Source organism: Pygoscelis adeliae, unplaced genomic scaffold (genome assembly GCF_000699105.1).
Source record: "Pygoscelis adeliae isolate BGI_AS28 unplaced genomic scaffold, ASM69910v1 Scaffold420, whole genome shotgun sequence".
Classification (NCBI taxonomy): Eukaryota; Metazoa; Chordata; class Aves; order Sphenisciformes; family Spheniscidae; genus Pygoscelis; species Pygoscelis adeliae.
In genome coordinates, this window is record NW_008823871.1 from 646,134 (window position 1) to 660,586 (window position 14,453).

The 14,453-nt window shown below is 46.2% G+C and overlaps 1 protein-coding gene across 2 annotated transcripts; it reads right to left on the minus strand.

The window, feature by feature from the left end:
• Nucleotides 1-8,923: 8,923 nt before the first annotated feature.
• LOC103925017 (chromosome unknown open reading frame, human C15orf57) lies at nucleotides 8,924-14,332 on the minus strand. 2 transcript variants are annotated; one of them, XM_009333653.1, is made up of 4 exons: nucleotides 14,272-14,332; nucleotides 13,928-14,177; nucleotides 11,521-11,677; nucleotides 8,924-9,675 (listed from the first exon to the last, which is right to left on the minus strand). In XM_009333653.1, the coding sequence occupies exons 2-4, from the start codon at nucleotides 14,166-14,168 to the stop codon at nucleotides 9,537-9,539; spliced, it is 537 nt and encodes a 178-aa protein (XP_009331928.1). In that variant the 5' UTR covers nucleotides 14,169-14,177; nucleotides 14,272-14,332; the 3' UTR covers nucleotides 8,924-9,536. The 2 variants fall into 2 exon arrangements, with proteins under 2 accessions (XP_009331928.1, XP_009331937.1); XM_009333662.1 differs by having other exon boundaries at nucleotides 14,288-14,321.
• Between the last annotated feature and the right edge of the window lie 121 nt (nucleotides 14,333-14,453).

Consider the following 14,453-nt stretch of genomic DNA (forward strand, 5'->3'; position numbering starts at 1 on the left):
GGCACCCAAGCATGGGGTGTCGGTGGCCCAGCCATGGGGCAAGGGCAGGGTGGGATAACGGTGGTCCAGCTCAGGTTGATGGGTGCCCAACCATGGGGTGAGCGTGGCCCAGCCACTGGGGACCACCAGCCAGCCGTGGTGTGGGGCACAGGCATGGGGTACAGCGTGTGTCCCACGGAACTGAACCCCCAGTGCACACCAGCACCAGCCTGTCCCCAAGACCAAGCAGCTCCAGCCAACAAGCCAGCAAGGGCCAGGCGCGGGGGCAGCGATAGCAAGGGGCGGTGGGGAATTGCATCCAGCCCACAGCCACGGGGTGGGGGAATAAAAATGCCATTTTGCATTTTATTTCCTGGTGGAGAAGAAAAAACCAAGCCAGGCCAGGATCCCAGCCTGCCGGGAGCAGCGCTGGCACCGCCGACCCGAAAGGCGCTGGGTGCTCCCCGCGTCTGGCCGATCCCCCCAGCCCCACTTTTCCACCGCCGGGAAATTAAGCAGGATTGCCCCAGGTGCAAACGGGAGCCAGGGCCAGCCATCATGCAACCGTTTTTCTCTCCACCAAACCGCCAGCCTTTCCCATTTTTCCAGGAATACCTCGGGTCACCTTTTATCACAGATGCACTCAAGAACCTCGGTGCTTGTAGGATTGGCGCGGAGGCACACCAGAAATATGTGACCTTTTCAGTCAACAGGCGTTTACCTTCAACGTAATGTCAACATTGACATTTTTGAGAGCTTGGGAAAAAACCTTCGGCACTAAAATGCTCTTTGCACAGACACTTGAAAAAGCTTGTGCAATGCACGTTGAGTGTTTAGGGACACGCAAGAGTCAGGATTAGATTTTTATTTCTTGACTGTTCCCTCCTGTGTGTGTTTACAAATAATGTAAATGTCTTAAAAACTAAATAAAACCAATCTCTTCGTATGCTGTTTGCTCTTAGAATGAAGCTGTTAGGATTTAAAATGGCAGGCGTGCGTTTCTTTTACTGATTTCCTCCTATGTTCACTCCCTTTGGGTTGCAAGTCTCAGTTCTGAAGAGAGTTGGGGCATCATCCAGCCATGATATCATCCAGCCACGATCAAAGAGCTTTTTCTCAAAAGAAAAGTCTTTTTGGATTTAGGGCAAGCACGATCCATATGGCTGAAGTCACTAAAATTATTCCTCTCTTAAATTCAGCGTATGCCTGATGTGCTACACCCAGTTCAGCCCAGGTTAGCTGTATGAGCAGAGCCTCAGGGAGTGGTTGGAGTTACTTTAACAAGCTTTCTCCTTTTTACCAGAGATTTTACATGCAGTCGGGGCTATAGGAACAGGTCTTTAAACCAGGTTTAAGGTCAGGCAGCTCCGACAATACCCGTGTGGAGCCTGGGCTATTGCTCTGCTAAAATACTGCAATTAAACCCAGCAGACCTGCTGGGCAGCATGGCTGAGGCTTCAGCTGTGCCTAAAGCCCTAAAGGGGCTTCAGGAGGTGAAACTAATTCCCCAATTAGATATAAAAGGTCATGCCAGGCCTTTTCTGTAGGGGAGTATTTGTGTTCAACAGTTCTTTTTGCTCTGTCCTCTGCAGAGCCCAGCAATTTGTTAAACTTAGAAATAGTGATTTAAGTGCTTTGCAGGACTTGGGGGGGGAAAAAAAAGTTATAGTAGGGAAAAACCCCAAACCAGGTTTGTTCTGCTAGTTGGGAGAGGGAAGAGCTGCCTTTGGCAGTGAGGGGGTTTCCATCTCCTTGGCGTTATGGTATAAAGGTGCTTTTGTTCCCATGGCAGAGCTCGATTATGCCAACCCTGCGCTGCATACCGGGGAGAGGAGTCAGAAGGGGTTACCCAAAAATGTAAGTACCAAGCGCTGGAGCTGCCTATCTGCCTGTCCTTCTCCCGGGAGCACCTGCCTGAAGGTGACCTGGGGGGCATGTAGGGGAAAAAAAACATGAATCTTTTTCCCAACAGCCTCCTTAGCCGCTTTGCAGCCACGCAAACGTGCTTGCCGTGTTGCCCATGCTCGGGCTTTTGCTCAGGATTTTTCCCTGTGGGTACGTTCCCAAGCTGTCGTGCGATGGCAGAGGTGGCGTGTCCCCTTCCCCACCCTGCTGAGCGCTGGGGGGAGGCAGGAGGACCTGGCAAAAGCAGCCTGCCCCATGGGGTGGCTGCAGGAGAGCAGGCGGGAGGAGGTGGCTGTACCAGCGGGTCTTTTGTAAGGCTGAAAGCTTGAAATAAGAGGGGGAATAAAATAAAAGCTTGGCTGGAATCGGCCTCATGCAATACAGCGACAAGCGCAAAGCCTTTGGCAACCGTGAGCTGTTAAGGCTTTGCTGGAGAGGGTCGCTGGCTTGGTAGCCAGCCAATATGCAACAACTTCAGGTAATTAAATGAGCAGAGAAACAGTGATGGCCGAGTCCAACGAGCGGGCTGGGGCTGGATGGAGAGGAGGCAGCGTAACTGAGAGCCAGGCGTGAGCACCTACCGGCCCTTCTCCCCGCTTTCTTCCTCGCCTTAAAAAGACTGAGGGCAGTGCGTTGGAAATCTGTTTATCTTCTGCCGAAATCGCATGTTTATAGGGCAGATAGTGTTGCATAAGGAAACTTCAGGGAATTCCTTTTTTTTGCTTGAAGCTGCTTAGGGCCCTTCCCCGTCACCCTTAAATGCCTGTCTCCGAGCCGGGGCTTTGCCTTCCCGCGGTGCAGCTGGTCAAAGGTGGCCGCGGGAGCATGGGTGAGGGAGGCAATTCATAAAACATATGGAGATTAACGGGGAGAGCAGCGTCGCTCCTGCCGGCGCGATCGGCAGTGGCAGGGGCTTCGGCAAAGCGCGAGTGAGGAGCCCCTGGGTTGAAACACAGCGGCAGCGTTTGGGAAACGCGGTGCAGAGTCACGACGTGTTATTCCTGTGCCGGAGGCTGAAATGTCAGGGTGACTTGTGGAAGCGCTGCTGTTTGCAGGTCGCATCTTTCCTTCCGTAGCATCCGCTCGGAGCACGCACGAGCTGCGGTTCCTTTTCCATCCTCTCTCCCACCCCTCTGGCCACCTTTTCCTGCAACCTCTGCCGCATCAGAGATGCGTTTCCCACTCCAAGTTTCCTTTTGGAAATGATTTCCAGCTTATTTCAAGTTAGTGAATTGCCACGCGATCGATTGATACACAGATAACTACTTCAGAAATAGGGGCTTGGGAGAAATTAGCCTTAATTGGGCATTTATTACTGTAACACAGTTGCACTGTGTGATTAAAAAGAGGACCGGAGCATTGCTTCGATACTGATTTCAGTGGCAAGATGAAATTAATAATGTATGACTCCTAACGAGATCTGAGTGGCAAACAATAATATCAGTGTCCAGTGACTGTAGTAATTACTTCGTTTCCATTACATTGTGCAAGAGTGTTATGACAAGCTTGGTGGTAATGAGAGCTGAAATTAAACCCGGGGATAATTACCCTGTCGACCTGAGTGATGGGCTGATGTTAAGGTAGGGCAGATCGCCACCGATTAAAGGCTTTGTGCCCTTTGGTTTGTTTTTCAGCGTGGAGGGAGCCCACAGCAATCAAGCTACGGAAAACCTTCTCTTTCCTGGGCCAAAAATGCTCCAAAATCAGCCGAGAGGCCGTTCCTTACGCAGGCGCGGACCTTCTCGCTCCCGGCTCTTTCTGGGTAGCGGTTCTGGCTGTGCCCAGGTCCGCACGGGGCAGTTTGCATCCGCAGCCTCAGCCCTGGCAGCAAACCCGGCGTGTCGTTTCCCAGGATCGTAATGCAATTTTCATGACTCCCCAGATTGAAGCAGCTTTGATTTGCCTCAGGAATGGCAGGAAGAGTTGGCAGGGGATTTGTGTTTGTGGTTTCTGGGTAGGACTTGGATCCTAGTCCCAGCTGGACAGGGATGGGGTTGATCTCGGAGATATCCCAAAGCAGATAAAGAATAAAAACAAAGCTGAAAAATGTTTGGAAGTGCAAGGCCAGGGGGGAAGCCTCCCTGGCCAGCCCATGCAGCTGAATTCCCCGTGGCATTTCTGATGGGTTTGGGTCACTTACTGTAGGGCAGCAGATTACGAAGGCACTGGGAGGGCAACAAGCATCCAGAAATCCACCCTAGGTTTGCAAAGTTTGTCCTGAAAAAAAAAAAAAGCAGCTGCTTTCCCCCAACCACAAACACCATCTTTCAGCTAAAATAATGTTATGAAGTTTTTATTGGAAGTGTCAGGACAAACGTTGCAATTTTAAAGCTGCCATGAAACTGCTTTGGAGCAGTTATTGCCCCTGGTGAAAAGACTGAGGGTTTGTCATTTTTCTCTCTTCTTTTTTTCTTTCTCCTTTGGAAGGAAAAACAGATCTTTGCTTCTCCACAGGCATCACTTTGATGTCAGGTGTATTAATGACTGTATGCCCATAATAAGGGAGTGTATAGTGACAGGGTTGCTTGTTATTTAACGTGGCAGGGGTACCTGGCTGCCAGATCCAAAGTAGGTTGCTGCCCATCAGCTCCGTTTTCCTCGGAAGCCTCTGATTCCACATGCAGGATTTTTTCATCTTTTCCTTCATAGCTTACTGAAGTAAGGGAAAATTAAAAATAATCATCATTATCGTCAACTGGAATTTTTTTGGTAACAGGAATGGAAATTGTCAGACCAGGCCTAGGAGAAGTTCTGCAAAATTCCAACTTCTGGTGAGAGAAGGCTGTTAATTTGTCTCAATCTGATGGATGTGGGTCGGTGTTATTAAAGCTGGCTGAGGGCTGACTTCAGGGGCGAGCACTCATCCCTGCCAAATAATCAGCAGGAAGAAAATAATCTTTGTCTCCATATCACAGTCTGGCTGAGAGCTGCTGTTAATTTTAAACAGCAGGGCAATCTGATAAGGGAAGCAGAAGGCTCTTGAAAGATCGTTTGAAATGAGAGATGGAGTTTGAACATGACAGCAGAATAATGAATAATGAATCGCTGGGTGGCTGGGACAGAGCACGTCCACCCCGAGTCAGCCCGAGGCTTCACCCACGTCTGGATGCACCACGGTCAGGGCAATCCGGCAGCAGTGCGGGGAGCTTTTCCCTCTGCACGTACTTATCCCGGAAAAGCCTTTTCTGACCTAATCTTTACTGCTTCCAGAGGCCCTGTAGGATAAGTCACTCTAATTCCAAAGCTCGTATTGCCCCGCACCAGGAGTTTCTGTCTCTGAATGGATACAAGCGATGGATTCGGCAGCTGCAACCCACCCTGCTGATCCCCGGATCTGTGAGCTGGCGATGCTTCTTGAAGCGTCGGTGCTCGAGACATCTGCTACGACATCCCGGTGTCCATCCTACCCCGTACAGATGATGACCAGGAATCGGTTTGCTGTGATTTTTATCCTTTTCTTTGTGCGTTGGTCACCAGGTTGGCTTTTAGAAATAACCGCAGGTTCCAGCACCTGCAAGACATCTCCAGGGAGCAACCGGAGGGGGTCCACCCGAAGCCACTTCTGAAAATGTCAGTCTTCATCACCTTTTCTGCAAGATGGCAATCGCAGCGCAGACCTTCCTCCTGCAGCAGGCTGCAATTTTTCCCAACCTGAGGTCCTAGAGAGCCTGTCAATTAAACGGCAGGACGGAATATTCTCAGTGTCATTATACGGTGCTGCCAGCTCATGCTTCAGTTGGATTGATTTCGTCGGTTCAAGTACACAGTGAACCACCTTTTTTTTTCCCCCTGTACGGGTGGGTGGAAGCTCTTGGGAAAGTGCGGGGAGGATCAGACTGCCACAAGCGCGTTTATCAGCGTATGTCAAGTACAGACAAATGGAGCCCACCTTGATGTGCGTTACAATACCGGGGTGATCCATCACTCCGGGAAGTTTAAGGGGGTAGAGAAATGCTGTTTCATGCAGAGAAAAGGGTGAAGCATTGTCTTTAACAGGTACAAACTGGAGGGGGGCTAACATTTCTTTTGTGATTACTAGTTTCTCACACCTGAAAAATCATCTCCTGAATTTGATAGCAGGTCTTTGCTTGTGCATAACAGGCTGGACACGATGCTTTCCGGCACTGCTTCTGCGGACCCGTCTGCACCTGCTGATAGTTTGCTTTTTCTCTATTGCTAAGCTGTTATCAACAGCTCGTCTTTTTTAGATTGGTGCATCTCCCAGCATGCAAATCACTTCCACATATAGGAAGGCTGGTGTTGATGTAGAAGCAAAAAAAAATCCCTAGTGAAAATGCTGCTTGTACCAGCAAGAGTGTGTTTGATTGATAGGAGCTAAACAGCTTTCTTTTCCTAGAATAAACCGTAACACTTTGAACAAGAGTGTGTTCCTTTGATAGGCCGTAACACTTTGTAGTAAAGTCCTTGCTACCGTAACACTTTGCAGCATCACCAAGTGCGACAACGCTGCCTGGACACATCACGCTTCCTCGCGTATTCACAGTTTAAGCCATCTTGTAAAGAAGTTTTTAAGGGTTTTAACAGAGGAGTTCTTGCTACTCTTATGGTGATTGAAGTATAGACCCAGCCCAAGTCTGATTTTCTTCTGGGTCAGTGGCCAAAGGGGGGACCACGTGACAGCTCCCGGCTTGTTCTTCTGAACACCTCTCTACTGTAGTGCCTTCACTGGATGTTGTCCCTTCCCTTGAGCAACAGAGGGTTAGACTACTCGAGTGTAAATGTTCTATACAGTAAAAGTGTGGTTAGGTTAAAACTAGGTAAAAAATAGCTTGTGTGCTTATAAAATAGGGTTTTTTTTAACCTTTTGTTTGTTCTTAAGCGGAGAGATTGGGTCTTTCAGTCCTACTGTTTACATCTCAGTTGAGTTAGGCTGACTCAGCCAGCCTTTGGAGCAAGCCTGCAAATTGATGGGGCTGGATCTGTTGCTTGATCTGAAAGCAGTCTCCAATTAAATGCCAATCTCTAAGCGCTTTGGCAGGTTTAATTCTCTGCTGAAAAGATGCTGCTGCAGTGCTTCGGGACCTAATTTACTGTCTTGTACTGACATTACCCATCAACAGCCACAGAGAAAACTGGTATTTCTTCCTGACTCGTGTCCAGCATGGCAGCTACGCTGTCCCTGCGCTCATTCAGCCGTCTTGGCCGTACCAGAGCCCGTGGAGCTGGTGTTACACCACTGGAAGCCAGCTGACCCTTTCACAACACAGACGCGGTGCTGCTCGGAGTGGGAGCTGGTGCACCCCTCGGGGATGGAGACTCCCTGTGGAACTGGATGCGGCCGTTCACGAAGGTCTCTTCAATTATCCGTTGAGTGACCAGCACTAGTTCTCTTCTCCTCCTCCATCACAAAGCATTTGTTTGACCTTCTGGCCTCTGTCCTGCTTGGGACTGATTTATACTGATCTCTTTTTTTTTTTTTCTTTTTACTGACAGTCCCTGGACCTGATGAAAATGATCAGTGCCTGTTCTCCACGTGCAGCAATAGGACTTACTCCCCGCCATCCCGGCAGAGCGTGCTTTACAAATGCGAAGGGTCGAAATAGCTGGTCTTCCCCGCCACGTTTAAACAGATCCTCCCGCACAAGAAGCTACTTCGAGTAGCTGGTATTTTGGTCAAATCAAGGCAGATGACCTTCTCGTTCTTCAGTCATCTGTGCAGACAGATGTATGTAACCAACCAGCAAAGGACCTGTGTATTTCTTGCCAGAGTTACCATTGCCAATTCGAAGACTGCAGCTAATTCTGTATTTGGACAACAATTCTTCCCCAGACCCTTTTTTTGGGCTTCTGAGCTATTTTTTAAAATGAAATGGTGAGAGCTACTCTCTTGAAGGTCCCTTCTCTAGAGGAAATGCTGTTATGTGGACCCAGAACTGCGTGTGTTTCCATACAGTTATCTTTGAATACATTTCTTTCTTGGACAGCTTTAATGGGAATAGACAAAATAATATAAAGCATCTTCACAGTCATTGCTAATCACAAGAAGGAAGTGTCTTGACTAGGAAATAGCCTGGGTACGGACAGAGAAACTGTATCTCTCTGTTTGTACATAACATTTCTGGTAAATACTCAGAAGCATCTTTGTCATAGCTTGACATCACAGGTGAGAGATTTACAGCACTGTACCTGTACAGGAAAGCAGACTTATTTTTAGAGATAAATTAAAAGGGACATTTAAAAGATGACAAAAACCACCCTCCAACAAGACACGGGACTTGCAAGGCTTGTATCACTGACATTCAGGTGATTCACCATATTTCTCAAGTCTTAAAAAAGAAAAAAGTGTTTTTTCTAATGGAGAATTACGAGTGTGACTTTGTGAACGGTGAGCCTGGGGTGGGTGGTCATACTGGTAAAGCTGACTGTGGAAACAAACACTGAGTCATGACACTGGAGGAGCACCAACAGAGTAACAGGTGTCAGTGACCGAGACAGTAGCACCATTTATAACTGCACAGGAACAAGGAAGGTGTATGAAGAAGCTACTGTTAAAAATGTATTTTCATACAGGTACATCATGAACACGGTATCAATCTAGTGTGCGTGAACTACTAGAACTCCCCCTACAATTTCTGTCTTAACTAGCTTTATCTGACAGAAGATGTATGCTGCTTCCCTCTATCGACCATTAGTGTCAATGCCAAGACAGAAAGCACAGGTTAAAGAGCCATCAGTCTTATACAAGTACATGTATACAGATTCTTTGATTAGTAATGGGAAATAACCCTCTGCAGAGTTAAACAGGGTGAAAAACAATTAAATACTAGAACATATTTAAAGTCAGATAATTCTATGCAAGTCTGTGAGGAAAACAAGGTATTTGTAGCCTCCCTGGTTCTTGGTTTCCCGATACAGAATCTCATCTGATGCTCTTCTGGAGAGCCTGAAGGAGATAAAGAACAGGTACAAAATGGCCAACAAGAGAAAAAAATACTCCCCTCCAGTTAATAGAGAGTTTGGCCAATAAAGTGGGATATTGTAGGAGGGTAATTACACAGAGAGGAATGTTAAACAGTTACAATGTCAATGATACCATCAATTTAATGATTGCAATGATAGCTTCCTTTAGGGTTCCAAATTCATGTAGGTGAAAAAAAAATACGTCTTCCTCCAGGCACAGCTCAGGGCCAAGTCGGACTTAAATAGTGAAGATCTATAGAAAACACCACAGCAGACTTTGCAGGAAAGAAAAAAAAATGCCCAATTGAGTAGTAAAAAAGGTACAAGACAGGAAGAAAAACTGCTTCAGTGGTTTTATGTGTTCTATTCTAGACCATTATGTTTTCTGATGCTTCTGAACAACTTTTTTTTTGTTTAATGCGTCTTCTGATGAATTACAAACAATTCACATTCAGACTGGAATGATTAGGCTGCTACAGGCTGGGAGAAGATCAAAGTAAGATTTCAGTTCAGCATACGCTGTGTCACAGGCGTTCCACTCTTGTCCATAACAAATGCCAGTCACTATCTCTGGAGGTCCAGAGCTGGGGTTTTTTGTGTGTTGGTTGTTTTTTTTTGTTTTTTAAGTGACTGATAATTGGCACTTTTGCCCCCCGATTATTACTGCCACTGGATACAACTTCATCAGGGTTCGGACAAGAGACAGCTCTGTGGCATGGCTGGTGCGTATCTCACTGCTCTGCAGCTGGAGGTTCTTCCTCAGTCTCCTGCTTCTCTGGCTGAGATTCTGGAGGGATGAGGTACTGTACCTCCTCAGTATTGATTGCCACTTTATCAGGTTGCAGCCATCGCTTTAGATGTTCTAGCGTGCTGAGGGAAAGCAAAGACACAAAGTGAAACAAGAGAGCAACAAAACCTCATAGGAATTTATGAAAAAAGTGTCAGGAAAACCCTCCATATCTATTTTTTGCACCTCTGTAGGTGTTCCTGTTGCCACAGGTAAGGTCTATCGTGAGACTCATGATCCGTGTGCCAAAGGAGCAAGCAGAATCTTTCATTCTACAGAGACATTCTGCTGTAGTTGGGCTTTTTAAACTACTGTTAGAAAAGTTTTATGCTCCCATTTTTCTCAATGAAAAGAATCCTTAGCATGTACCTTGACCTTTACATTCTTGAAGTACTAGTCTGTCTCTGTAGCCAGAGACTACAATTCAATTTCCAGCTTTCTGGGCTGGAAGTAAAAAAAACGGTGTTAAACAAAACCCAGAACTGCCTGCTTGTGATGAAGATTAGGAAATATAGGGGGGAAGGGAGGGGAACAAAACCAAAACAGGAAGCACATATAGAAATGTGTGACCATTAATAACACCAGAAAATTAAAGAAGAAAAAGGCAGTATGTGTACATCCTAGAACGCTAACCGTACTATGGATTCTATAGATGTTTATAAATATATACTAGCATAACTACTGTCTTACAGCCTATCTCACAATAACTGGTCCGACCAGATCTACCCTGTCTTTGTTTAAATGCTGGCTATAATCCTAAAGTTTAATATAATAATTCTTAAATGTATGCATGTGTGCGTATGCTCATCTTCTAGAAGTGTGATTCAAGTCATTCAATACTGCCACAACAAAATTAACTTGCTCTTGCTCTTTCACAAGAGCAGGATTTCACTTGGTAATGTTCTTGAAATTATCTATGCGCTTAAAAGTTAAGGCTTGTTTAATTACGTTGGTGGGTGAGAATCAAACACTTTGGCACCATTCGGGAGCGACCTCTAACTTCCAGTGAAATTCTAGGGAGGAAAATTCTTTCATAGATAACATCCCCAGCCTTTAAAAACAGTAGAAAGAGCACATAGGTCTACAAAAGCTTGTTTTTAAATATAAATCACAGTGAAGTTAACTGCTCAGAGAAAGAATCTAAAAACTCCTTATAAACACGGATTATTTTTCATAATTAAAAACTCCTAAACCAGCTTAAGTAGATTTTCTTCAAGGGAGAATAATCATCTTCTTTTCAGCTAGAAGCAATCATGAAAAATGTCAGCTCAGAAAGGAGAAATATGGAGAGCATTATAAGTGATTTGGAACGTGAGATCGCTAAAGAGAAGGACTCTCATCTTAATTCATACATCACCTGCAAAAGGGTAATGGGTGAGGGAGCAGAAGCATTGTAAGAGAGGCACGGAAGGGAGAGCCACTCGGGAAATCTAATCTCGGTACCGGTACCAACCCTATAAAGACCTTCAATCCCACTTCTGTCTGAAGCAGCGCTTAACTGGGCCCTCACAAACATGTAGGGAATGGCCTGGGGTTCACTTTTAAAGTTAAGCCTTAAAAAAAAAAAAAAAAGCAATCTGAGACACGTTAGACATCTCCTCCTCCACCCCAGTCCCTCCCTACCCCAAATGTGACATGGGAAATTATCAAGTGGGTTCCGGTTGTTTCCACGCTGGATCGCCCCAGTCTGAGGGACGCAAAAATCAGTGAACAGCATCGAAAGTTCAAACCCTACGTGCTCTGTGTGTTCCCCTCTACGCAAATGGTCATTATCAAACTGTTTCAGAAAGCCAAGTTGCAATGAGATGTTATTTTTGTCATAAAGCCCTATCACAAGTCCTGACAAAACCTTATTTTAGTTTTCAAGAAATGAAGTCTGTTTGCAAACACGGTGAGTGGTAATCCCTTCTCATCGACTGGCTTATTACCTCTCATCAGAGTCATGTCCTTCTACATAAAATTCAGACTCAAACTTCTCCTGCAGGAACCTGTCCCAGCATTCCTTCTTAGCCTGGGAGAGAGTGCGCAGCATATCCTTGGAGGTCACCTCTTGAGACAAGCCTTTAATTCTCATCAGTCTTCTCTCTGTGAAAAGGCAAAGGAGGGGTCTTTGTCATCTTTATTATGTTTTTCTGAAAGGGAAGAAAAGAAGTATCTGGACTTCTATATCTAAAAAGTTAAATTAACTTTTCAAGACTAAGCCATCTTTTAAAAGTCATTTTTCCCCCTGTATTTCAAGTCTGCATGACTGTATTTCTTGTATGTGTACAAGATGATATTTTTTAGGCGGTGCTTCTGAAGGAAATAAGGTTTATGCGATCAGTCAACTCTGCCCAATTCTGAGTTTTAATAACTTTCACACTTACTGTTCAGTTTCCATGAAATCACACGGGAGGGTTCAGATCTCATAGGCATTAAGTTCCCACAATTTGCATGCAAATTGGCATGGAATATAAATCATACTCATTGTAGCGTGATGCCAATAATGCCCAAACTGAGGGGAAAAGAAGTGCGAGTGCAGCAGTGTTATTAGTTGGCTATCTCATAACAGAATGTGACATCGCGAGTTTCTCAGCCACAGGGGACGATGAAAAGCACCTCCTTACCAGACGCAGGGTAATCCAACTACAGTACACAAAGCTACAAGAAAGCAGATTTCATTAATTCCTCTGGTCACAAAATCCCATTATAATGGTTTGCTCCTTAAATTGGGTCAGGTATCGATTCGTAATCACGCTTTTGACTGAGAAGCGTATCAGCGTTAGTTGAATTGGGCTAGTTCACAACGCTGTGGCCCACCTGTTGAGCTTTTTGGAGGTTGTCTTGTGTCGTCAGAACTGAGCTGCCACCAAAAGTCTCTGGCCCTAGCAATTCAGAAGATTTGAATTATTGTATCTCTCCAAATATGCTGCCAGGCTGATGCTACGATTTCACAGTCGCTAACCCTGGCCAGGTACAAACCTAGAACAGGTTTGTATTTCCGTTGACTTAGCCAGAATATGCAAGAGAAGCTTTGTGCTACTGTTACGCTTTCGTCCTGGCTGTGAGAACACAGACAGATCTAGTCTGAAGCCTGCTTGTAAAAATTAATCCACTAGCATTTTCTGAACAAGTTGGAACTGCAGCAGTAATTAATAGCAGAAGAGCAATTTATGTCTTGTTGCTGTGGCACCCTTGATCTGATACTAAGAGCTCTACTTAGTCTATTGTGAAATAATAGTCTAAAACAGCAACTAAGGCAAGATGGAAGCTCTAGCAGAAATAAAAGCTTAAAAAGCCACTTCTGCCACCCATTCCTCCTGGCCTGTTTCTGTATGAGCCTCCTACGCAAGCCAAGACAACTATGCATGTGGCTGCAAACCAGGTTACAAACTGACCCAAGATAAAAATAATGCCACGGGAGGGAAAGAAGGGGAAAAGAAGAGCCATAAAGATGGAATATTTTGCTATGAGTGAAGGGAGTAGCAGTCCAACTGCTGGAGAGCAGGGGAACCCCTGCTTCCTCCTAACAGGCAACAGGAACACCCGTCCTGGGGTTGAATGCTGTTGTACAGTGAGGCCTCTGAAGGGAGTAGGAAATACTTAAAACAGGGTGACAAACTCCATGGCCTTAGAGCTAAAGACTGCAGCGCTTAGCTGTGCTAGGATGTTAGCTCCAGTACTGGTAACCTTCTCATCCCTCGTATCAAGTGTTTCTATCAGGTGTCACGCTGTTCACAATCAGTCTATGGCTTGATAGATTATGCAGGAATTAAGAGAAGCAATCGCGCAAAGACGGTCTGCATGATCTGTCATCTTAACATACAGATTCTAGCAGGCATGATTTGGGAAAGCATCAGAGCTTTCTTTCCCATACCTGTCCTCCCCCTCTCCAACCAGAAAACAGGTCACAGAAAGAAATTTCACTTTTCTCTTTCCTCTCGGAAGCGTCTCCCGAGGCTCCATAAAAAGAATGAGACAAATACTGGTAACACAAAAACACATAGGCTCTATAATGAGTTCAGAACACATTTCCCCTCCCCAAGTCAACTACAGTGGAACTACATGCTCTTCAAAGAACAGCAGTGTCCCTACCCCACTTATTTTGGGAAAAAAAACCAAATTCTTTGGTTTGTACTTGGTAAAAAGTTCCTTTCTGTGGCATAGCTGAAGAAGCCATGACCGTGCTTCTGATTTCCATTAATGCACTTGCAGTCAATGAGTCAGATGCTCTATTAAATAGTTGCAAGATGTCTTTCCAACCAGAGCTGTGAGCACCGTCACCTCAGCCACCTAAACAGAGCCATAGCTGCCACCTAAGCAAATGGAGAAATCGAAGCCTCACCAGACACTCACCTAGGGATGCCAAATACACCTCCGAATCATTCAGGGGTGCCCAGGGCTTCAGATTTGTTTGGGAACAGCCATCTGATCCACTGCCCTGGCTTCCTCCATCGGCATACGAATCCATGAAGGAGTCTGTAAAAGCATCGCTAGCGTCCTTCTGGTCGGGATGTGGCAGACACGAACAGATTTCAGCCCAGAGGTCTTCGCTGGACCTGGTGACCACGGAGTCAACGCTCTCAATCATTCTCATTGTGAAGTCCTGAGGTGGGGGGAATAAAATGATGAATACCAAGCAGAAAACCCTCTCCCCCAGGCCTCCCCCTATCTAGCCCCCTCTGCCCAAGTCACGTCACCAGATGTTTTAGGGACCTCTCATCCCACCGGGGAAGAGTGTGGCCTCCCTCCTGAGAGCGATGATACGCTCTAGTGTGTCACATTTATACCCAGGGACCCAGAGAGCCCCTCAGGGCCTGACGGACCCCGCGGGGAGGCAGGCCGCGCCGCCCCTGCCCGGCACGGCGCCCCCTCCGCCCCA